The sequence below is a fragment of the Esox lucius genome, chromosome 7 (assembly GCF_011004845.1).
Source record: "Esox lucius isolate fEsoLuc1 chromosome 7, fEsoLuc1.pri, whole genome shotgun sequence".
NCBI classification, from domain to species: Eukaryota; Metazoa; Chordata; class Actinopteri; order Esociformes; family Esocidae; genus Esox; species Esox lucius.
In genome coordinates this window covers 1,608,197-1,629,955 of record NC_047575.1, presented here as the reverse complement: position 1 = coordinate 1,629,955, position 21,759 = coordinate 1,608,197, and the positions used below count along the sequence as shown (strand labels likewise).

The following is a 21,759-nucleotide window of genomic DNA, read 5'->3' as shown; positions in this document are numbered from 1 at the left end:
TGTGTCATCAGCGTAACAGTGAAAGTTTACATTGTGATTTCAGATTACATCGCCCAGAGGGAGCATATATAGTGAGAACAATAATGGGCCCAGAACCGAGCCTTGAGGAACACCAAGTATTTCATAAATGTTATTTGTCTTTAGGAAGGCATTCAGTTGTTGGGAAACACATTTTTCTAAGATTCTTGAGAGGAACGGGAGGTTCGATATTGGCCTATAATTGTTTAATATGCCGGGATCCAGATTAGATTAGAGGCTTAATTTCTGCTATTTTTAGTGAGTTTGGTACACATCCGGAGGAAAGGGAGCAATTTATTATGTTCAGCATTGACTGAGCTAACACAGGAAATAGCTCCTTAAGTAATTTTGTTGGAATCGGGTCTAGCTGAGAGTTTGTGGGTTTAGAACTCATTACAAATTTAGTAAATGTGTCGAGTGATATGGTTTCAGAAAATTCAAGTGTCCCCATTGACACCTGGTCAGGGAGGTTCAGGACATTTTTAGGACAACTGAGATTGTGAGGACCATAACCATTTAAGGAGTCTCTTGTTACGTATTTCTTTAGTTTTTAGTGGTGCAACTGTGTCTAATGTATTTCGCAGTGTTGAGTTTAGATCCTCGATTTGATCGTTTACAGATTTATTTACTCTGTCGTTAATGAGCGAACTTGTAAGAATATCAAGGAATTTATTTGTAGTCCGAGAATTTATAGTACGGCTTTTGAAACTCATTGTTTGCGGAGCAAGAGGATTTCTTGTTTTAACGGTAAATGTAATAAGACAGTGATCCGATAATCCAGGATTTGGGGGGAAATTATTAGATCTACAATATCTATTTCTCGTGACAGGACTAAATCTAAGGTGTGATTGTTGCAATGTGTTGGACCTGAGACATGTTGGATGAAACCCATTGAGTCAATTATGGCTTCAAAGGCTTTTTGAAGAGGATCATTTGACTTTTCCATATGAAAATTGAAATCGCCAAAAATTTGAATACTATCTGCCATGACAACAAGGTTAGACAAGAATTCTGGAAACTCAGTGAAGAACATTTTGTATGGCCCGGGGGGCCTATAAATAGCAGAGATGGGGACAAGTCACACATTGTCAAGTCCAAGCAAGTCTCAAGTCTTAACCATCAAGTCTTGAGTCAAGTCTCAAGTCACAGTTCAGATAAATCAAGCAAGTCAAGGGTTCACCCTAAGCAAGTCAAGTCACAGTACTAAAGAGATGAACACACACACTGTCCTCTGTTTCTGACGTGCGAAGCTCGATTTCAAAATCAAATATTTTTCTCCTCTGCGGTACAATTTTTTGGGAGGACGAAGCAGAGGGATCTTGAATCAGCCTGAAGGGGTTGTATTCGCTATAACAACCGCCTCGCTATACCTTATCCCGCTTATTACAGGGCTACCCACCTAATAAATCTATAATTTGACACAAAATATTGATTTCAAAAGGGATTTATTGATTTAAAAACGATTGTATTGCTTCCTCTAAAGAAAATAGTCCGTATCGTCTCTGGTTAGAATCCTGCTGCGTCCATAGCAACGCGCTGTTTTTCATGGCAACGGGCTGTTATCAAGAAATAACACACATTCTGCACTGGAATTCAGCCAATCCATGTAATAAGGGCTAATAATAACAACCTTGTAAACTAATTATTGTGACTGAAAAACTGCCTAATATGTAATTACGCTGTAATTATTCTTGTCTGTATGAGTAAAAAAATAAACTCTTCGAAATGTTTAGGTGCTAGTAATCACATCGGCGCCTCCATGTTAGTCTTTCATGCAGTAAAGTTAACGGTTATGGTGTAAGCACAATGCTTTTTAGTTTCCACACGCAGTCCACAAACACTTGAAAATGCCCACATTTAACACAGACATTATAGCCTACGTGTAATAATATACATGCCCGCTCATTTTAAGATGCCCATCAACATTAAAATTCAGGCTATGCCACTGTTATAGTCAAATTCCCTTACATCTATTTACCAGACGTATTCAGTAATGATAATGGTCACATTTCTAACAAGAAAAAAATAATAATAATATGCAACCAAGGCCAAATTATGACAAACAAAAGATGAATTCATTACATTAGTAACTTAATCGTTATAGATCTTAGTGAAACTGAATATAAAGAGATTACTTTCTTACCTTTCCTTGTGGTTTCTTAAAATAACGAATTAAATTTGACGTTGTTCCATATTTTGCATCTGGCAAATCTTTTTTTATTCACACGGTCTAGTTCAAAGTCCTTGTATCCAAACAATACTATTTGTGGAGCTCGACTAACATTACTGTCTGCCATGTTTGGCGCGGTTTGAATTGTGCAGCGTTAAAGGCACATACGCTGATTAGTGGTGCTGATGTCACAACATATAAAATAATTGTATTGCTGTTTGTTTATTATAAGTTCAAGTCATTGTCGAGTCTTCCACGTCAAGTCTCAAGTAACTTGTTCTCAAGTCAGAGTCAAGTCAAGTAATTTTCATACTTTAATCAAGCAAGTCACAAGTCCTGAAAATTGTGACTCGAGTCAGACTCGAGTCAAGTCATGTGACTCGAGTCCCCCACCTCTGATAAATAGTAGCTATGTAAAACGATTCATCGGCCTGGTTAACTTTCATTAGTAAAACTTCAAAAGAATGAAACTCAGTGATATGTTTGAGAGTAAATTTATATTTTAGACCTCAGGAGTAAAAAAGGAATTACTAACAAAACAAAAAAAGTTATTTCTCTACAGAGCCTCAAATATTCAAACTTAATATAATGTTTGATCAATCACTCAGACCAACTACTGCATAGAAATCAAATTATTTTCTCTTTTCTTTGTCTAGCACTGCACGTTGGATCTGGGTAGCTATATTAAAGATCTATCTGTGGTACACAACGATTTGTCTAGTATAGTTATCCTGGACAACTCACCCGGAGCTTACCGCAGCCATCCTGGTAAGCAACTGATATATTTTTGTTTTAATTACGACAGTGTATTTAATTATCTGCCACACTATTATTCCAAAAGAATGTTGTTTGGTGCCAAGTGCCATTTACCTGGCATTCAGCTTGTACCTCTAAGGGGCTATTGGAGTGTTAGTGTCATTTTGTCTGTGAACATGGGTCTGTCCTGTCTCCGCACACTCTCGTCAAACATTTTTGTGTTCAACCTCACAGACAATGCAATACCCATCAAATCGTGGTTCAGCGACCCAAGCGACACAGCCCTTCTAAACTTGCTACCCATGCTAGACGCGCTGAGGTATGTCTCAAAGATGTTACACGTGTAAGATACCTGTGAGAAGTTTGCGAGTCTGATATTTTTTGTATTTTTATTTCTCTCAGGTTCACCTCTGATGTCCGGTCCGTCCTCAGTCGAAACCTACACCAGCACCGACTATGGTGAATTGTACATTGGGGCTAGCCACAGCAGTTCCACTTCCTTTTTTTTAGAATGCCTTTTCTGCTGGTTGTTGCACGACCCCTCCTGCCCCCTTCTGCTCTGCCCACGTCTTCCCTATCTCAATGGAGTTACCCTTTTTCAGAAGGGGGAGGATAAAGACTGGGGGTCACAAAATGCTTGGAGGAGATGGGTGGGCTGCAGATAAAGAAAACAGGAAAACAAAGAAGAGAGGGACATCTTTCTTTTACTTTTTCCTGAAATGGAAACTTGCCTTACGGTCCTTGTATTCTGGAAGTGCATGTCTGGAGTGTTTGTGTAAGTGTGTGTGAGAGTATGCTTGTATTAGTATTTTTTTTCTTTTTTATTGAGATCAAATATGAAATCTTTTTAACTATTGACTATGGAAATACTGACGAAATTAGACTGAAGAAACAAATCTCCCTTTCCGCCATAAAATCATATTATGGTTTATGCATGTAGAACTCCACTTTTTCAAATACAATGATCTTGACCTGTCTAGAATAATTTCTTTACATGTCTACATTTCTTGCTTTTTCCTTTTACCATCTCAGGTAACTTTCTTTTTTCTTTGGTTCTGGAGGTTCGGTAAAGATAGAAAAGCAACTAAATAACCAATCATCAAGCCTAAATATTTCTGAACATTCACATTGGAAAGAGATGAATTAGGTAATTCAGGTTGGCAATTTCTTTAAGTTGTTAAAATGTGTGGCTTTTTACAAGGTTATGTGATATAATGGAAATTGCGTCCATTTATTCTCCCCAAATAATGTATTGTTTTGTGATCTACCAGTAGAAGTGAAAAACAGTGGATAGGGAAGTATGATTTGAAACTCTTAACCAACCAAAGAACAGTTGGTTTGGGTTTCTTTTCATTACCTCATTAAGCTTTTATATTCATGAACAATGTTCTTCTTAGACTTTTATAGATTGATTAAAACCCTTTTTCTTTCAACCATGTACACTGTATGATTTTTGTCACTGTAACCTCAACATCCGGCCATATTGACAACTAAATGCTAAGGCTTTAGTGGGATTCTCCGTCAGCCAGACAAGTCGGTCAGTGTCTCCAATAAAATGATTTGCTTCATACTCCTCTTTTACAGACATTTAGTTCATTATTGTTGTCCCACATTTCCTTTATTACGCTGCATTCCACGTGATTCTTTTAAGTATTTTAGAATTATCTGAAAAAGCTTTGGTTGACATGGATGACACCTAGGTTTGTTGAACACAATAAATGATTGTACATTTATTTATTATTAAATGAAGACTGAATATACATTTCGCTGTACTTGTATTACTTTTCTGACAACCTAAATAAACTTATGTTTCGTTTTAGCGGTGTTTTCAAGACCGCGAATTCTTCATAAAAATAGTATGTCAATAATGTCCAGAATTATATTCTTTATCATTCACGAGTTTGCAATTTTGTATGTCGCTTGGAATAAAAAATTAACTCGGTCAGAGCTCATTTACGAGTTGTTTGATTTGACATTTGCTATTTCTCCGTTGCAGTGATCCCTCCGCGTCAAAACAATTCGACGTCACTAAATCAGCCATAGCAACAAAGCTATTCGTTTGCTGTCATACAGTGGATATTCAGAGCCTCGATTAAATCATCTAGACAAGGGTTTTTGGTCTCATAAACCGTGATAATGAAATTCATGTATAAAGAGGAACACCCATTTGAGAAGAGGAGATCTGAGGGGGAAAAGATCAGAAAGAAATACCCAGATAGAGTGCCAGTGAGTTAACCGCTGTTAGCTAGGGCTTAGGAATTGCTTCTTCACGTTAGCTAATGTAGCTAGCTAGCTAACTTTGCTTGCAAAGCAGTAAACCAACCTAAGCCATGACATCAAACAAAGGATATTCAGGAGCTAATAACATTTATAGACTATAGACTTTGGAAATAGCTTTCACGGAATCTGCCAAAGATTGTTTATCTTATCTTGTAACGTTATACATAATCCTGTTATTCTAGCCAGCAATCGAACAGTTGTTTTTTTTACTAACTGCCTAGCTTAGTACGTTAACAGTAGCAGTTAGCTTTTTATCCTTTCATAAATAATTATTACTTGAAAGTTGTTAAGTATTTAATACATAGATTTTTGCTGACTGACTAAGGCATTTCTTTAATTTGCAGGTAATAGTGGAGAAAGCTCCTAAAGCCAGAATAGGTGATTTGGATAAGAAGAAATATCTTGTACCTTCTGATCTTACAGGTGAGAATGTCACAGGACATACATTTTTATTCACACTGGGTCTATTTTGACATTTTGATTTAAATTTAAATGACTAAATGTTACTATTTAAGTGGGACAGTTCTACTTCCTGATCCGGAAGAGGATACACCTAAGGGCAGAGGACGCCCTTTTCTTTTTTGTCAACAATGTCATTCCTCCCACCTCAGCCACCATGGGATTACTTTACCAGGTACTGAGTTTATTCATCCAGGGTATTTTTTTATTCCCTCCTCAACATTTAGTGGTGCTTCCTTATTACTAATAATTTCTGTTGCCCACATTATCCTACATTTGGCATATTAATTTAAATGTAATCATTTTAAAAGGAAAATATTGGTCTTTGTTCAATAATTAATTGCATGCCCTTCCATCTCTCCTCAATATCCAATGGGATAAGGGCAATTAAGATCTTCCCTATGGTGTCTGAAACACATTACTTTTGAATTTCTGCAATAGGAGCACCATGAAGAAGACTTCTTCCTGTACATAGCCTACAGTGATGAGAGTGTCTATGGAGAAGACTGCCAAACAGAAGTCTAGCTAACCACCTTTCAGTTCAGCTTCAGCCTGCTTGAGTCCACACCGTCACAAAGAGGCAAACAAATAAAAGCTATTTAGTTGGCCACCAGAGAAATCTTTAATGCACTTTCAAATCCTCTTGCCCTTTTACCCTTCAGACTACCAAATCTAAACAAAGCTATGTCTCATCGCTTCAGCTTACACCACACTTGGGAACAGTTTTCTGGGTACGTTTTAGGCTTACTTCTGGGGGGAAAAAGGATTTTCCATAGTTTCATTGTTCAGCATGTGTTTTAGTCTAGGACTAGGCAGAGAAACAGGACCTTAAAAATATACCCTTGTATTCTATTGCTAGCAATTATATATTTTTAACTTTTTTGTAGACATTTGGTGATTCACCTTACTGTAGCTGAATATAACTCATTAAGGATACTTTGTATGTATGTGTAAGGAAATGTAATGTACATTTGCTGTAAACACCCAGAGATATTGTCTATAAATTAGTCTCAACTATATCCTTGCTTTTAATTTATCTTTGTAACTTGCATGAAAAATCTAAACAGTTTTGTTTACATATTTGGGATTAAAAAGCAATTAAAAGAAGATTCTCTGTGGGCCATGCTTTTTAATCAATGAATAGATTTAAAATATTTGCTATTTGCTTGTTGGTCTAGTTTCTGTGTTTGAATTACTTTTACTATACAGCTGTACCTCTGAAATATTGCACATGTAACCACTTAATAAATGCACAAATGTTTGCATGGGATGATTACTGTTGGTGCTGCTACTGGTCACACACTACATGTGGAAATTGATTTAACAAATGTTCATTTGCAAAATATACGTGATTCTATTTGTATATTACATTTATGTCTTTTAATAATAGGCTGCGAAGGTTGTAGCCTGCAGTCTATCACATATTATCACATTGAAACGGTAACATGACTACTTCACAGAATAATTAGTCAGTATCAGCAAGAACTACAACATGACGATTTCTGACTGTCGTAAAGTTTCCGGAAGTTTAAAATTTGCTGTACATTTTAGATTTTGGCAACATCTGCCAGGCGCCAACGTCACACCCAACTATATCAGCTGTGGTGTACACACTGGGTTTTTATAACATTTCAACTGCAAACCAGTATAACAAAGACATATTTTCTGACTCGTATAAAGGTTCGTTTTGAGAGGATTCTACGCAATTCTATTGCAAGTCTTCTATATTCGAAAGTGGGTAGCTAGTTTAGCTGGTACTGTAGCCAACCAACTAGCTAGGTTATTTCTGGATACCAAATCGGGATAGTTTTGGGGCTTAATGACTAATGTAGCTAGTTAGGTAGTAACGGTAGCTGCTAGTTAAGTATGCTAACCACCCAAAGTAAATTTAGTGAAGTTTTTTGACTTTAAATTCTATTTAGCTAGTTAAAGCATTACTGTCAATAGTACCTAGCTAGCTCAGCTGAACTGTACTTAACTGTAATTACATGCGTACATTAGTAATCTACTGTAACGTGAAAGACACCCCTAGATACTTTAACTAAATCGTAGATAGCTGTATATTTACTGGTTTGTTACAGTAAACACGTCGTTGACAATAGTTTAGACGATAGTTATTCCAGAAGTTGTATGTTACAGTGGCGAATGTGTTCATATCATTTTGTGGTATAACTATAGTCTACAGCTGGTATTTGAGATAGCCTGACAGTTGAACTGGTTCCAGAACGTAGCTTTAACATAAATAAATGCTATTACAGTGTGTATTGACACATTGTAAAAGCATTTAGTAACGGTGGGACTGCACCCTGATAGCTTGATTTTGTCGTGCATGGTATGATAAATAATTTGCTGTGGTTGGAAAATAAATATGAACAAATTCCAATAATGCTCATGGTGGTTATTGTGCTAACTTTTTCCTGTGTTAACCTGTCTGTTTAGCTGGCCCCACCAATCCCTACCATTATGCCTGCTCTACTAGAGAGGCCCAAACTGTCCAATGCCATGGCACGCGCCCTGCACAAGCACATCATGAGGGAGCGAGACCGCAAGAGGCAAGGTAGGAATCTCCCCAATGTCAATGGAAGTTTGCAAACTTGAACAGACTTGCAGCTACACTGATACCAAGTCCTGTTCTGTAACCCTTTCATCCAACCACTTGGCACAGAGGAGGAAGAAGTAGACAAAATGATGGAACAAAAGCAGAAGGAGGAGGAGGAAAGGAAGAGGAAGAAAGAAGTGGAGGAGAGAATGTCTTTGGATGAGACAAAAGAGCAGGTGAGTTATTGACGTCTTTACATTAACCCTATTTTTGTCTTTTACTAAACTTTCTGTCTACAGACTTCTCCCAAAATAATGTTATAGGGGCACCGCACCACATGGTGGACCGGCTTTACCAATTTGATAGTTTACCACTGGTCCTTGTTCCTGTCTAGATCATGAAGATGGGGGAAAAGTTGCAGGGTCTTCAGGAAGAGAAACACCAGCTCTTCCTGCAGCTGAAGAAAGTACTCCACGAGGAGGAAAAGAGACGTCGGAAAGAACAGAGGTAAAAAATCACTTAGCGGCCCTTGTGAGCAGCTGTAGTGGTGAAAGTGGTCCTCCTGGTGCAAGAGCATAACTTTCGCCTCCCTAGCTGGTGCTTAGTGACCATTCACACTCCCAGGTTCTGCTTTTTTATTTTCGCTAAGTTCCAGATCTAATGAAGGTCCATCCATCTTCTTCCGCTTATCCGGGGCCGGGTCGCAGGGGCAGCAGTCTAAGCAGGGATGCCCAGACTTCCCTCTCCCTAGACACTTCCTCCAGCTCTTCCGGGGAGACACTGAGGTGTTCCCAGGCCAGCTGGGAGACATAGTCCCTCCAGCGTGTCCTAGGTCTTCCCCAGGGTCTCCTCCCGGTGGGACGGGCCCGAAACACCTTCCCGGGAAGTTGTCCGGAGGCATCCGGAACAGATGCCCAAGCCACCTCAGCTGACCCCTCTCGATGTGGAGGAGCAGCGGCTCTACTCTGAGCTCCTCCCGGGTGACCAAGCTTTTGACCCTATCTCTAAAGGATCGCCCAGCCACCCTGCAGAGAAAGCTCATTTTGGCCGCCTGTATCCGGGATCTTGTCCTTTCGGTCATGACCCAAAGCGCATGACCATAGGTGAGTGTAGGAACGTAGATTGACCTGTAAATCGAGAGCTTCACCTTGCGGCTCAGCTCTTTCTTCACCACAACAGACCGATAGATCAACCGCATTACTGCAGAAGCTGCACCGATCCGTCTGTCAATCTCCCATTCCATCCTTCCCTCACTCATGAACAAGACCCCTAGATACTTAAACTCCTCCACTTGAGGCAGGCACTCTCCACCAACCTGAAGTGGGCAAGCCACCCTTTTCCGACTGAGGACCATGGCCTCGGATTTGGAGGTACTGATTCTCATCCCCACCGCATCACACTCGGCTGCAAACCTTCCCAGTGCATGCTGAAGGTCCTGGTTTGAAGGGGCCAACACGACAACATCATCCGCAAAGAGCAGAAATCGTGTGGTCCCCAAACCTGACACCCTTCAGCCCCTGGCTGCGCCTAGAAAAAACAGATCCGGCGACAAAGGGCAGCCCTGCCGGAGTCCAATGTGCACTGGGAACAAGTCTGACTTACTGCCGGCAATGCGGACCAAGCTCCTGCTTCGGTCGTCCGGGGACCTGACAGCCCTTAGCAAAGGACCCAGGACCCCATATTCGTGAAGCACCCTCCACAGGATGCCGCAAGGGACACAGTCGAATGCCTTCTCCAAATCCACAGCGCGGACAAAAACCACACTGTTCCTCCTGAATCCGAGGTTCTACTATCGGCCATATTCTCCTCTCCAGTACCCTGGCATAGACTTTCCCAGGGAGGCTGAGAAGTGTGATCCCCCTGTAGTTGGAACACACCCTCCGGTCCCCCTTCTTAAAAAGAGGGACCACCACCCCCAGAGGCACTGTCCCCGACCGCCACGCGATGTTGCACAGGCGTGTCAATTAAGAAAGCCCCACAACATCCAGAGACTTGAGGTACTCAGGGCGGATCTCATCCACCCCCGGTGCCTTGCCACGGAGGAGTTTCTTGACTACCTCTGTGACTTCAGCCTGGGTGATGGATGAGTCCATGGTCGATCATCGACCTACGGCCTAGGTTGTCCTGGTGCCACGTGCACTGATGGACACCCTTATGCTTGAACATGGTGTTCGTTATGGACAAACTGTGACTAGCACAGAAGTCCAATAACTGAACACAGCTCGGGTTCAGATCAGGGGGGCCGTTCCTCCCAATCACGCCCCTCCAGGTGTCACTGTCGTTGCCCACGTGGGCGTTTAAGTCCCCCAGTAGAACGATGGAGTCCTCAGTTGGAGCACTTTCCAGCACCCCTCCCAGAGACTCCAAGAAGGTTGGTTACTCTGCACTGCCGTTCGGCCCGTAGGCACAAACAACAGTGAGAGACTAGGCGCAGGGAAACAACCCTCTCGTTCACCAAGGTAAACTCCAACACGTGGCAGCAGAGCTGGGGAGCTATAAGCAAACCCACACCAGCCCGCCGCCTCTCACCATGGACAACTCCAGAGTGGTGAAGAGTCCATGCTCTCTCAAGGAGTGTGGTTCCAGAGCCCAAGCCGTGCGTGGAGGTTATCCCGACTATCTCTAGTCAGAACCTCTCAACCTCACGCACAATCTCAGGCTCCTTCCCCGCCAGCGAGGTGATGTTCCATGTCCATAGAACTAGTTTCCGTGTCCAGGGATCGGGTTGTTGAGGCCCCCGCCTTCGACTGCAGCCCGATCCTCTACGCACCGACCCCTTATGGTCCCTCCTGGGGAAAGGCCCGGCCACCAGGCGCTCGCATACGAGCCCCAACCCCGGGCCTGGCTCCAGGGTGGGGCCCCGGCTGCGCCATGCCGGGCGACGTCACGGTCCTCAAAATGTTTTCCGTCATTAAAGGGTTTTGAACCGCTCTTAGTCTGACCCGTCACCTAGGATCTGTTTGCCTTGGGAGACCCTACCAGGGGCATAGAGCCCCAGACAACATTGCTCCTAGGGTCACTCGGGTACTCAATCCCCTCCACCACGTTAACGTGGCAGTTCATGGAGGAGTCTAATGAAGGTGTCCAGTGAAAGTAGATCTGCAATTTGTTGATTCTACAAATGCATTCATCTTGCTGGTCTGTTTTGCTCACATGGAGTTGTCGGAGGAACTCTTGTCTTATTAACTGCAGGGTACGAAATGTGTTCAACATTCACCACAAAATGACAGAACAAAACACATAGATGTGTTTCAAAATCTTAAAACAAGATATATAGAACTTGTCTGCTGTTTATCCAATGAATGCTGATAGCAGTGCAAACAGTTATTTTGCTCTTTTTGTTTTTCATACACTAGACAATCCCGCACCTTTCCAGTGTCATCATGTTGCCACTTCTCAGAAAATAAACAATTATTTTCTTTGACAGGGTTAGTTTTCTTTGGCTGATGTTATTTTTACTGCTGCTGGACTTTTTTTCTGCTATCAAGATCGCTAGAAATACTTTTTTTTTTTTATCTAGAAATACTTTTTTTTTTTATCTCCACCTGTATGTGGAGCAACACCACTTGTTTTGCAATGCACAAACATATTTTGATCCAACACTCTTGCCATCCAACCAAACCATACGCTCATGATATACAGTGGAAATAAAAAGTCTACACACCCCTGTTAAAATGCCAGGTTTTTGTGATGTAAAATAATGAGACAAAGTTAATCATGTCAGAATTTTTCCACTTTTAATGTGACCTATAATGTGAACAATTCAAACTGAAATTGCACATATTTTTTTATTTAATTGTTCACATTTTAGGTCACATTAAAAGTGGAAAAAGTTCTGACATGATTTATCTTTGTCTCATTCTTTTACATCACAAGAACCTGGCATTTTAACAGGGGTGTGTTGACTTTATATTCACTGTACACACTTCACTGAACTTCTTTAGGATTAACATGTTTTGGGAGGTCTTTTCTGAACTGTCTTTTTTGTCTAATGTCTACCTGCCAAATCTATGCGGCATATCTATGCACCAAAGCAAAAAATGACCTGCATATGGCAGGTTGCATGTGTTCAATTCCTACCCTGGTTACCTAACTGGCATCTGAGATGGAAGGCCATTCTGGAACCTGTCGAGAAAAGCTTATCGTATTGTGACTATAGAAAAAATTTGACTTTCTTTCCCCACTGTTTTATAGTGACATGACATCCCTGACATCAGCTACGTATCAGCCTGGCATGGCGATCCACTCGCATTCAGGACAACACCTTCTCAGCATGCAAGGTAATTTCCACCGATTTCAGAATTCAATGCAAGCTCGAGCAAATGTTACTTTTGCATACTGTTATTGGGGCTGTGCATTTACAGGCCCTGTTCACTCCTTCTGCTCTACTTCCCCTTTCTCTACATTGCTATCTAGCTGGTCCGGTTACTCTTGGCCGCTCCGCCGCTCTGCTAGGAGAACGCAGTAAACAGCTCTTCCAGTCCCCTGTCCACCCGGTGAGCGAGCACACTTCACAGAACTTGTTTTCAGAGGGTTTCCCAGCATTTGGCCTAAATACGCAATCGGTCAGCATATGCAACAGGCAAACTTTTGTGTCTGTCATATGCGACTTTGGTGGGTGGAGGACTGGGAAACCAAGATCCTCTGGATTTTACAATGTGTTCTATACTTTAGATTTGGTGTGATTTAGTGTGGTATGCTTTTTTTGCCTTTTTAAAATGTCTTGTTGGTTGGACAGGGGCGTCACTACCAGAGCCAGCCTGGGATGAGCTCTGGGGGCTCTGAGCATGGGCAGTACGCCGCCAGCCAGCCTGCCCATGGCCCCTACGGCCAGCTTACACAGGCACAACACACATCGCCCTTCGTCCCCAGCCAGCCGGTCCCTGTCAGCTATGCCAGCAGCTCGCAGCTCAGAGGTAATGAGAGACACAGAGGAAAGGGGTAACGAGATGTTAACAAGAATGGCGTATTTCAAATTCAATACTGCAATTTTGCAAAGAATCACTGGCAGCGAATGCTGGATCATTTGACATAATTTGCAGCAGCCATGAATGAACCAGATGGTCTAAATCAGTTTGGAATTTGTGCACAATTGTTCATTTTATATCTACAGTGGCTCTCAAAAGTATTCACCCCCTTGAACTTTTCCACATTTTATTGTGTTACGACATTAAATCAAAACTGGATTTCATTTTGTAAGATTATCATGTAATGAGGCATTCACAATCTGTCTTGTGTTATTTCTTTTGACCACAAGTGTTTGTATTTGCACTTCATTATCATACCCACGGTCCCTCTTTGTCTTCAGGTGCCTCGGCATTCCAGGCCATGCAGTACCTGCCCCAGCAGCCTCAGGGCTACGCTGTGCACAGCCACTTCACCTCCCAGCCAGGTACTTTAAAATTTGTATTTGACGAAATTGGGGGAGAAAAGGATGCGTATAAAATGAATATCAAGTTTTATTCAGTGGTTTTCGTCCAGGCCGTGGAACACTGGACCAGCTCTATACCCTCTACAGGGTGATGGAGGGTTCATGGGAGTTTGCCCAACCAGTCCACATGTGTTTTGTGGATTTGGAGAAGGCATTCGACTGTGTCCCACGCGGCATCCTGTGGAGAGTGCTTCGGGAATATGGGGTCCTGGGTCCTTTGCTAAGGGCTGTCAGGTCCCTGTACGACCGAAGCAGGAGCTTGGTCCGCATTGCCGGCAGTAAGTCAGACTAGTTCCCTGTGCATGTTGGACTCCGGCAGGGCTGCCCTTTGTCACCGGTTCTGTTCGTAATTTTTATGGACCGAATTTCTAGGCGCAGCCAGGGGCCGGAGGGTGTCAGGTTTGGGGACCACACGATTTCGTCTCTGCTCTTTGCGGATGATGTTGTCGTGTTGGCCCCTTCAAGCCAGGACCTTCAGCATGCACTTGGACGGTTTGCAGCCGAGTGTGAAGCGGTGGGGATGAAAATCAGTACCTCCAAATCCGAGGCCATGGTCCTCAGTCGGAAAAGGGTGGCTTGCCCACTTCAGGTTGGTGGAGAGTGCCTGCCTCAAGTGGAGGAGTTTAAGTATCTAGGGGTCCTGTTCACGAGTGAGGGAAGGATGGAACGGGAGATTGACAGACGGATCGGTGCAGCTTCTGCAGTAATGCGGTCGATGTATCGGTCTGTCGTGGTGAAGAAAGAGCTGAGCCGCAAGGCGAAGCTCTCGATTTACCGGTCAATCTACGTTCCTACTCTCACCTATGGTCATGAGCTTTGGGTCATGACCGAAAGGACAAGATCCCGGATACAGGCGGCCGAAATGAGCTTTCTCCGCAGGGTGGCTGGGCGATCCCTTAGAGATAGGGTGAGAAGCTCGGTCACCCGGGAGGAGCTCAGAGTAGAGCCGCTGCTCCTCCACATCGAGAGGGGTCAGCTGAGGTGGCTTGGGCATCTGTTTCGGATGCCTCCGGAACGCCTTCCTGGGAAGGTGTTCCGGTCCCGTCCCACCGGGAGGAGACCCCGGGGAAGACCTAGGACACGCTGGAGGGACTATGTCTCCCGGCTGGCCTGGGAACGCCTCGGTGTCCCCCCGGAAGAGCTGGAGGAAGTGTCTGGGGAGAGGGAAGTCTGGGCATCCCTGCTTAGACTGCTGCCCCCGCGACCCGGCCCCGGATAAGCGGAAGATGATGCTATGCTATGATGCTATGCTATGCTATGCTATGCTAAGTTTTATTCATATCGACTGTGAGGTGACTGGATGTGCTGACTGACTCACTCTATTTCTTTTTTTCTTTTACACTTTTTTCTCTTGCCAGTAGGATTTCTCCCTAGTGCTGGGATCCCTCTACAGAAGCAGCTGGAACATGCCAATCAACAATCCGGTTTCACTGACTCCGTACGTTTATTGGACCTCTTTCAAGACCGGCAAAATAGTGCCGGCACAATGTAATGTTGTAAAGCATGCTATCTTAAGTGTCAAATTCCTTCATACATTCCTCCCAAGAATGGCACCTACTAGGACATTTCTGGCTACTAACTGACTTCACAGTCCTAAAACAGTGATTATCAACTGTGGAGTGTTAAAACAATGATCATTAACCATAGGGTATTAAAACAATGATTATTAAATATAGTATTAAAATTGTATCTGTGACATCACACATAACTGGCTGCTTGGTCTGCTTGTGTTCTTGTTGTGGTTTTCAGAGTGCTCTAAGGTCCATGCACCCACAGGGTCTTCATGCCAGTGCTGCCGGCCTGCTTCCCACCCCTTCTCTAGCTGTGCAGATCCCTCCTGCCAAAGTAAGGCTAAGCATCCGTACCTGCCTATTGAGGTCCGTTTGGCAATAAAGCCAATACAATACAGACTCTTGTCTGTTGCATTCCGTTTTCTTCTGTTTTTGAGACATTTAACCAAATGCACTCTCTTTAGTACAATGAAACATCACACTAGATAGTTACTTAGTGGTCCTTATTCGTTCATGGCACTGTGCTCCTTGTGTTCTGTGTGAATAGTCTGGCTTGCCATACGCCCATCCCCCTCGGCCGGCCTCTCCAGGGAGCTTTACTCATGGAACGCCCCCACAGCAGGCTCACCCTGTGAGTGTTCTGTCCCATTACATGACTGACACTTGGGCAGCAGAACACCCCGCACAGCTGCCAGATAGACCGTCTGGCCAATGTTAATAAACTTCACAAATTAAATGAATATAAAATAAAAACTGACATCCACCAAATTTACATTTTAATATTTCTGCAGACACTTATCCTGGATGACTTACAGTAGGGAGTGCATACATTTTCATGGGTTGTACAAGATGAGAAAAAAACACCAGTAGTGCGTAGTAATGTGGATTAGGGTATTCATAACTATGTCAGGCTGGGGCAACCCTAGCTTTGATTTGACTGACTCATATGGAAATAGTCTTATTCTCGTGTTTAGTTGGACTAGGATGTGATGCCTTCAAACCAGATGACTAAGATTACTGTATTGCAGAATGTTTCTTAACTACCTGTTTGTGTGCTGTTGTTTGTTGTTCACAGGCAACATTTCAGAGCTCTCCTCAGCCGGCTACTCGACATACATACCTTTCCCACAGCCAACAGGGACAGCGGTTCTACCACACCAAGTAAATGGACCACACCCACCATCTATTCTCCACACAGATTTCGTTTTCAACATTATTTTGATTGCTGACAGTAGATCATGTGTAGTTTATGCTGCCAGAATGCGTATATTGATTTGTGTCAGAATGCATAAGCACCTTTATGTCAATTGCTTTCTTTTTTTTACAGTATTATGTCTCAATCACCACATTAGGTTTGGAATGATGATGATATTTGTATTCCAAAATTACGGTGCTGTTTTCATTGTTGATTTGTTACCAAATGAACCCAACCTGTATGCTACTAACTTTTTACTTATAATGAACACCTCTTAATATCCTCAATTATTACTTTTTATATCTTGCCATTTTAAATCTTATTTAACTAATTTTGAATGAATAAATGCAAACCCTTCTCAGGGCACATGGAAGAAATTATCTTCCGAAAGGAAGGGCACTCTTCTTCCATTTGCATAACCATATTTGTGGAAGCCATATTTTCCTAAACTTTAAAATAAAAAGTTAATTAAAAAGTTAACAAATGAATGTTATTAAATTGCACTTGAAAACAAGGACTTGCTTTTATTTTGTCATGTGGAGACATATGGTGACGTATTAGAAAGCAACATGTTACAAGATACTGTCTGTGGGAGGGAAGTGAATGTGTTGGTGTTTGTAAAAACGAAAGAAAGAACTGTAAGATGAGGGCTTGGAATAGAAACATTAATTCATAGAACAATGAGTCTAAGGAAATGTCATTCACAAGAAATAAACAAACTAATAACGAGTAATCAAAAATGTAGAGTTTTGAGTAGGTGCCAGTCTGTGTGGGATGGGAGGGGCGGAAGTTGACGAGGCACTTCAGAGTGGTTTGAAGGAAGAGCAGGAGAGCGCGAAAGAAGAACAAATGGCCTAGTCTCTTTAGTGACTCATCATTCTTCGGTTTTCTACTGAATTGAAAATTATACTTGTTGTGATATCAAAATATAGCCTGCTGTTTTTGGATGCTATCACTGTTTCTGGATTTGACTCGTTTTGACAATGCTGATGAAACTGAAACCAGCGTGTTTGAGTGAATTAGTGAGTCTGCTTAGACTTCAAAGCTCTGGGATGGCTTGACTTTCTGTGGGTGATGTATCTAGGGCGGAATTATGTACCTTTGATTTTGGATTGATATATATATATTACATATTATACCCGTTTACTACATCTTTTTATAAAAAAAATATTTCAAGTGAACTGCTCAGTATTTTTGCTACATTTGGCTTTTGCTGTATTTGTGTCTTCATCCTGTGGTTAATATACTTCCAGTTTATATATTTTCTGTGCAGATTTCGGGGTCTAACGAGGGCGTTCCATTATGTTTAAAAAAATAAGTATTCCTACTTCCGAATTGTTCAAGCAATACAATTGGTTACCAATGGTGCTGTTTTCCTGACGTTTCGACCTTCTATTTGACCATTTCCAGACCAAAGACATACAAATCTCAATTTCCGGATTTAGTCAGTTAGAAATACAGACGTAATTTTTCCCGTTTGGTTCACAGTTGTTTATCATGGATAGCTATACAAAACCCTCAATCTCTCCATCTCCCCACAGTCTCACTGTTAATAGAGACCTCTCTCTCTCTGCTTCACCAGGCATCGCCAATAACAGGTGGGTGGTTCAATTTCAGTTTGCCACAGATATTATTTAGAAATAAATGCTGTAAAGGCAAGCAATTAATCGTGTATTTTTTCGATGTATTTTAATTTCATGTATAAGAAAAAAAAAATGCATATGCATTTTCTATGAAAGGAGTGGACTGATACATTAGAGCTCAAGCTTTTTAAGCATTTGAGAAATTAAGTCAATTATGGATGTATTTTCTTGCATTTATTTTATTTAAGTTACTTATTTTTGTCAGTCTTGTTCATCCTGTCCAGCATGTGACTGTAGCAGATAGCCATTTTGTGTGTCCCATGTGGTTGAAAGCAGAAAGGGATGCGCAGAGAATCTTATTTTTTTCCATACAGTATTTGTATGTAATTAACTGATTAATATATTGAAAACATAAATGGTTTTTAGAACTATGTCGTTTTACCATAAGACGTTTAGGAAAATTATGAAACATCCACTTCAAAACAGGAAATCTATATCTGTAATAAATGAAATGGAGGTTCTGAAATCCCCTTGCCATTACTCTTGCTGGGCAACATTTTCTTGCAAGTGTTCTCTGGTGTTGCTGATAGAAAAGTAATGAATAGACCTAATGTGATTCCTTATTCTGTGTGTGTGTTTTAGGTCTAACCAGAAAAAATTTGACTCATGGGGACCTTTTGCCTGGTCCCATGAGGCAAAAGTCAATTTCCGGCTCAGGGTTTAGGTTTAGGGCCAAACTTGCAATTCATTTTAGAGTAAGAATTGGGGTTTCTTTAAAGTCCAGGCGTTGTGGGTTAAGGTTAGGCATAAATGTTACTTTATTGAGTTTAAGGTTAGGGTTAGGTTAAGGTTAGGGATAGCCATACAAACTTGTGTGTGTGTGTGTTGGAGAGTCCTGTTGGTTCTACATAGCATATTTTTACCTGAACTTGCAGATACTTTGCACCCTGCTTAAGGCTGTTTTTGTTTTGTAATTCAGTATGAATGATATTGGTTAAGTGGAGGTTTACATTTTTCATATGTACTTAATTGGTTGTAACTTTTGTATTCATTATTAAGTTCAGGCCAGTGCATAATTCAGGTGCATTCCAGATTATGCATGTGATGATTTTATGCTAACATGCACTGGTTTTAATTCTTTAGATTGAGTGTACAGTGTACAAACCTTATGAGTGCCATATTAAATGTAATGAAAAAGTATCCGGGAAGAGGTAGTAGTCAAAATTCGCAAACAACACATATCTGTATGGAAGGAAGGCAGAGAATTATTCATCAGAAAGCTATGGAATGGGGAATCTGTGCTACTTGATAAGATGTCTTGTTGATCCATTTAAAATGTCTACATTTATCAACATTCCTTTCTGATGTTTCAGCAAAGTCACACAAATATGCTAAAGCTTTCCAAACAACAGTCCCTAAGATTTTTGATATGCCTGCTAAATATTTTTCTAAGAATCATTTCCACTGTGTTTTATATAATGTCTAACAGGGTTAGATATTGGGTTGAGTAAGGGTTAGGTTTAGGGTTTACTGTAGGTACTTCCCAATAATTCAGTTAAAATAATATGCTAGAACTGTGCATACGAAGACTAATTGAGGCTATACAATGAAAACATCTGTTGGTATTTAATTTATATTATGGGTCAGAATGGGTTTAAGGGTAGGGAATCTGATCCAGGGACCTTAATTACACATTTGAAATGTGTACTTAAAAACTAAGATTAGAATTTTCACATGCATAGAAAAAGGACCATTTAATAAATCACACTAGAACCATTATATGGACACCAGTAGGAGATCACTGATAAATAGGACTTGTTCTTAGTCACTGTGCTTACGCACGACCATAACTCTTTGTATTTCGACACACCTGTAATCCGCCCTATGGTCAAAATCATCTTTTTAAGTCTATTGGAAACAAAAGGTGGTAGAGGGAAATAGAACAATGCAAGCCAAAAATCCAATACAAATATTTATCTGAGATTACCATAGAGTTATAGTAGGTGCTATAGTGAAAAAGGTATTTGCCTCACTCCGTTGTTGCCTGCTTGGCCTGTAAAAAAGGGCCTCCATTTCTAAAGTGTCTTCAGCAATGGGAAATACTACTACTACTTTGCTGTTCAAATGTGCCTATTCAGCAATAACTAATAGCCCTCATCCTTAACAGCTCCCTAACATAGCCTATGAACAAATGTTTTATGTGGGGTTCTGCAAATTGGGTAATGCGTTCCATCTGCCACCACATTCATCTGTATGTTTTACACATCACATTGGCTATCACCTGCGGAGTAGACGCCCGTTTAGTTCGAGTACTTATTTTGGGATAATACTTTAACGTTGATCTGGGTGTCATCTATTCCACTAATCGTTTTCATGAACGCATGACATTCGTCTTGTTTGCCTCTAAAGTTTGTTTCAATTTCCCATTACCTAGGTCTGTTGTAATAATTCAACGTTAATACACTTTCTTTATAATTTTACTTTGCACTATTGTTATTGTTAGAAATTGCCTGACTTCAAATTACACGAAATACGGTACCGGTGTTGAGTACTGCTGGATAAATCCTCATTGGAAAAATAATTACATTGAAACATTCGTTCATATTGATAAATCCCACACTGCTGCGTACACTTGATGAATGAAGCCCAAAACCGTCTGCCTAGTGGAGAGAAAAGCACCCAAAGTTCCAACTATACTAAATACAGTAAAAAACATTATTTGATTTTCACTGTACTAAAATAAATACCACACATTTGAAACATATAATATAAAAGTATATAAAAACATTCATTCGGCAATGTCTTGTTTATAAATAATGTATATTTTATTGATTGGATTTGATTGGATGAGGCCGGTCAGATGTTGGGGATTTCCTAAAGCGTGGACAAGGAAGAACAATATTGTTTCTGGCGTTTTAGCCACACACTCTGCGGCTCTCGGCACGGAGCGTTACGGTGAATTTACTTGCTGAGTTAGCGAAACTTAAAAGGCTCTACAGTGCATTCAGGACTTTCAGGGTACGAGGATCAAATCAGATAAGGTAAGTTACCAGATTTATGAAAATTATGAGAATTATTATTTGTTAGTTTCATGTTAGTTAGCGAACAACATTACATTACTTGTTTTGTTAATAATCATAATTCTGTGTGCTGTCGATGTAGCTAGCTACGTCGCCCTACCATCGAGATGACTGTTTTTCAAGAGCAATCTATTAGAGTGTCTTGAATGTAATTAAGCAGATGTGATTATAATTTCATAGTTAGTGTTGAAAATATGTAGATTTACCTTTTATTTGACCACGGAAGTGGTCCTGGATCTTGTGTAAGAAACGAAAACGTCGCTGAAACGTTTGGAATTCATTATGTTGACTGTTGAGCCTGTGTGGTCTTACTACGATATAAACATTGTTGATTGGTCTTGACACTTTGTATCGTATGTCCATAAAGTGATGTTATAAAAAGTATTATATCTTTATTCTGATTATTTCGCATATTTCTTATAATTTTTCAGGTCAGAGGGGCTTCTCTTCCCATTGTGGGGCTTGGAGCTTCTAGAGAACGCGACCATGGCTGAGTTGTCGGAGAATGTCTCTCTTCCTCTTAGCCAGGAGTCTTTTGAGGATCTTTGGAACATGAATTTGAACCTGATGTAAGCAAAGTTGGCAGTATGTTAATGACAAATGCATTCGATGTGTAGCTATAAACAAAGAAAATATTCCTTTCACCATCAACACGACCAGTGCCTTCAGTGTATTCATTTTTGCTCTCAGCTTATCTGTTAGTTCTCCTATTTAGACTTTTTACCATGCTTATCCTG

General features: G+C 41.1%; 4 protein-coding genes across 12 annotated transcripts in view; all 4 read left to right on the top strand.

Moving 5' to 3' along the window:
- Positions 1-4,704, top strand: part of LOC105008702 (CTD nuclear envelope phosphatase 1A) — a 37,990-nt gene extending 33,286 nt beyond the window's left edge. For all 3 annotated transcript variants that reach the window (XM_013133103.4, XM_013133104.4, XM_013133102.4), the window contains 3 exons: positions 2,845-2,956; positions 3,179-3,263; positions 3,347-4,704. In XM_013133103.4, the coding sequence (XP_012988557.3) occupies positions 2,845-2,956; positions 3,179-3,263; positions 3,347-3,407 (258 nt within the window). In that variant the 3' untranslated portion in view covers positions 3,408-4,704. The remainder of the gene's footprint in view (positions 1-2,844; positions 2,957-3,178; positions 3,264-3,346) is intronic.
- Positions 4,705-4,983: 279 nt separating this feature from the next.
- LOC105008592 (gamma-aminobutyric acid receptor-associated protein) lies at positions 4,984-6,943 on the top strand. The gene is given in 4 exon segments (NM_001304143.1): positions 4,984-5,170; positions 5,569-5,647; positions 5,740-5,858; positions 6,125-6,943. Coding segments are annotated over 4 exon segments (372 nt in total). The 5' UTR covers positions 4,984-5,080; the 3' UTR covers positions 6,209-6,943.
- Positions 6,944-7,034: 91 nt separating this feature from the next.
- On the top strand, positions 7,035-17,454 carry gps2 (G protein pathway suppressor 2). 6 transcript variants are annotated; one of them, XM_010867928.5, is made up of 12 exons: positions 7,035-7,363; positions 8,123-8,240; positions 8,349-8,458; positions 8,617-8,729; positions 12,417-12,502; positions 12,639-12,718; positions 12,961-13,138; positions 13,531-13,614; positions 15,012-15,091; positions 15,403-15,498; positions 15,712-15,795; positions 16,240-17,447. In XM_010867928.5, exons 2-12 carry the CDS (start codon positions 8,147-8,149, stop codon positions 16,327-16,329), a joined length of 1,095 nt encoding a protein of 364 aa, XP_010866230.1. In that variant the 5' UTR covers positions 7,035-7,363; positions 8,123-8,146; the 3' UTR covers positions 16,330-17,447. The 6 variants fall into 6 exon arrangements, with proteins under 6 accessions (XP_010866230.1, XP_010866231.1, XP_010866233.1 ...); XM_010867929.5 differs by lacking the exon at positions 7,035-7,363 and adding an exon at positions 7,394-7,417; XM_010867926.5 differs by lacking the exon at positions 7,035-7,363 and adding an exon at positions 7,452-8,015.
- A 3,394-nt stretch (positions 17,455-20,848) lies between these two features.
- Positions 20,849-21,759, top strand: part of tp53 (tumor protein p53) — a 28,823-nt gene continuing 27,912 nt past the window's right edge. The window contains exons 1-2 of one of the 2 annotated variants that reach the window (XM_010867925.5): positions 20,849-20,983; positions 21,454-21,591. In XM_010867925.5, the coding sequence (XP_010866227.1) occupies positions 21,509-21,591 (83 nt within the window). In that variant the 5' untranslated portion in view covers positions 20,849-20,983; positions 21,454-21,508. The remainder of the gene's footprint in view (positions 20,984-21,453; positions 21,592-21,759) is intronic. The other variant, XM_010867924.5, reaches the window with a different exon arrangement.

What these genes read in the sequence shown, in the direction of transcription:
- gps2 (XM_010867926.5), top strand. An exon ending in CCACTTCACCTCCCAGCCAG is followed by an intron (nt 13,615 to 15,011) that starts GTACTTTAAAAT and finishes TTCTCTTGCCAG; the next exon opens with TAGGATTTCTCCCTAGTGCT. An exon ending in AATCCGGTTTCACTGACTCC is followed by an intron (nt 15,092 to 15,402) that starts GTACGTTTATTG and finishes TGTGGTTTTCAG; the next exon opens with AGTGCTCTAAGGTCCATGCA.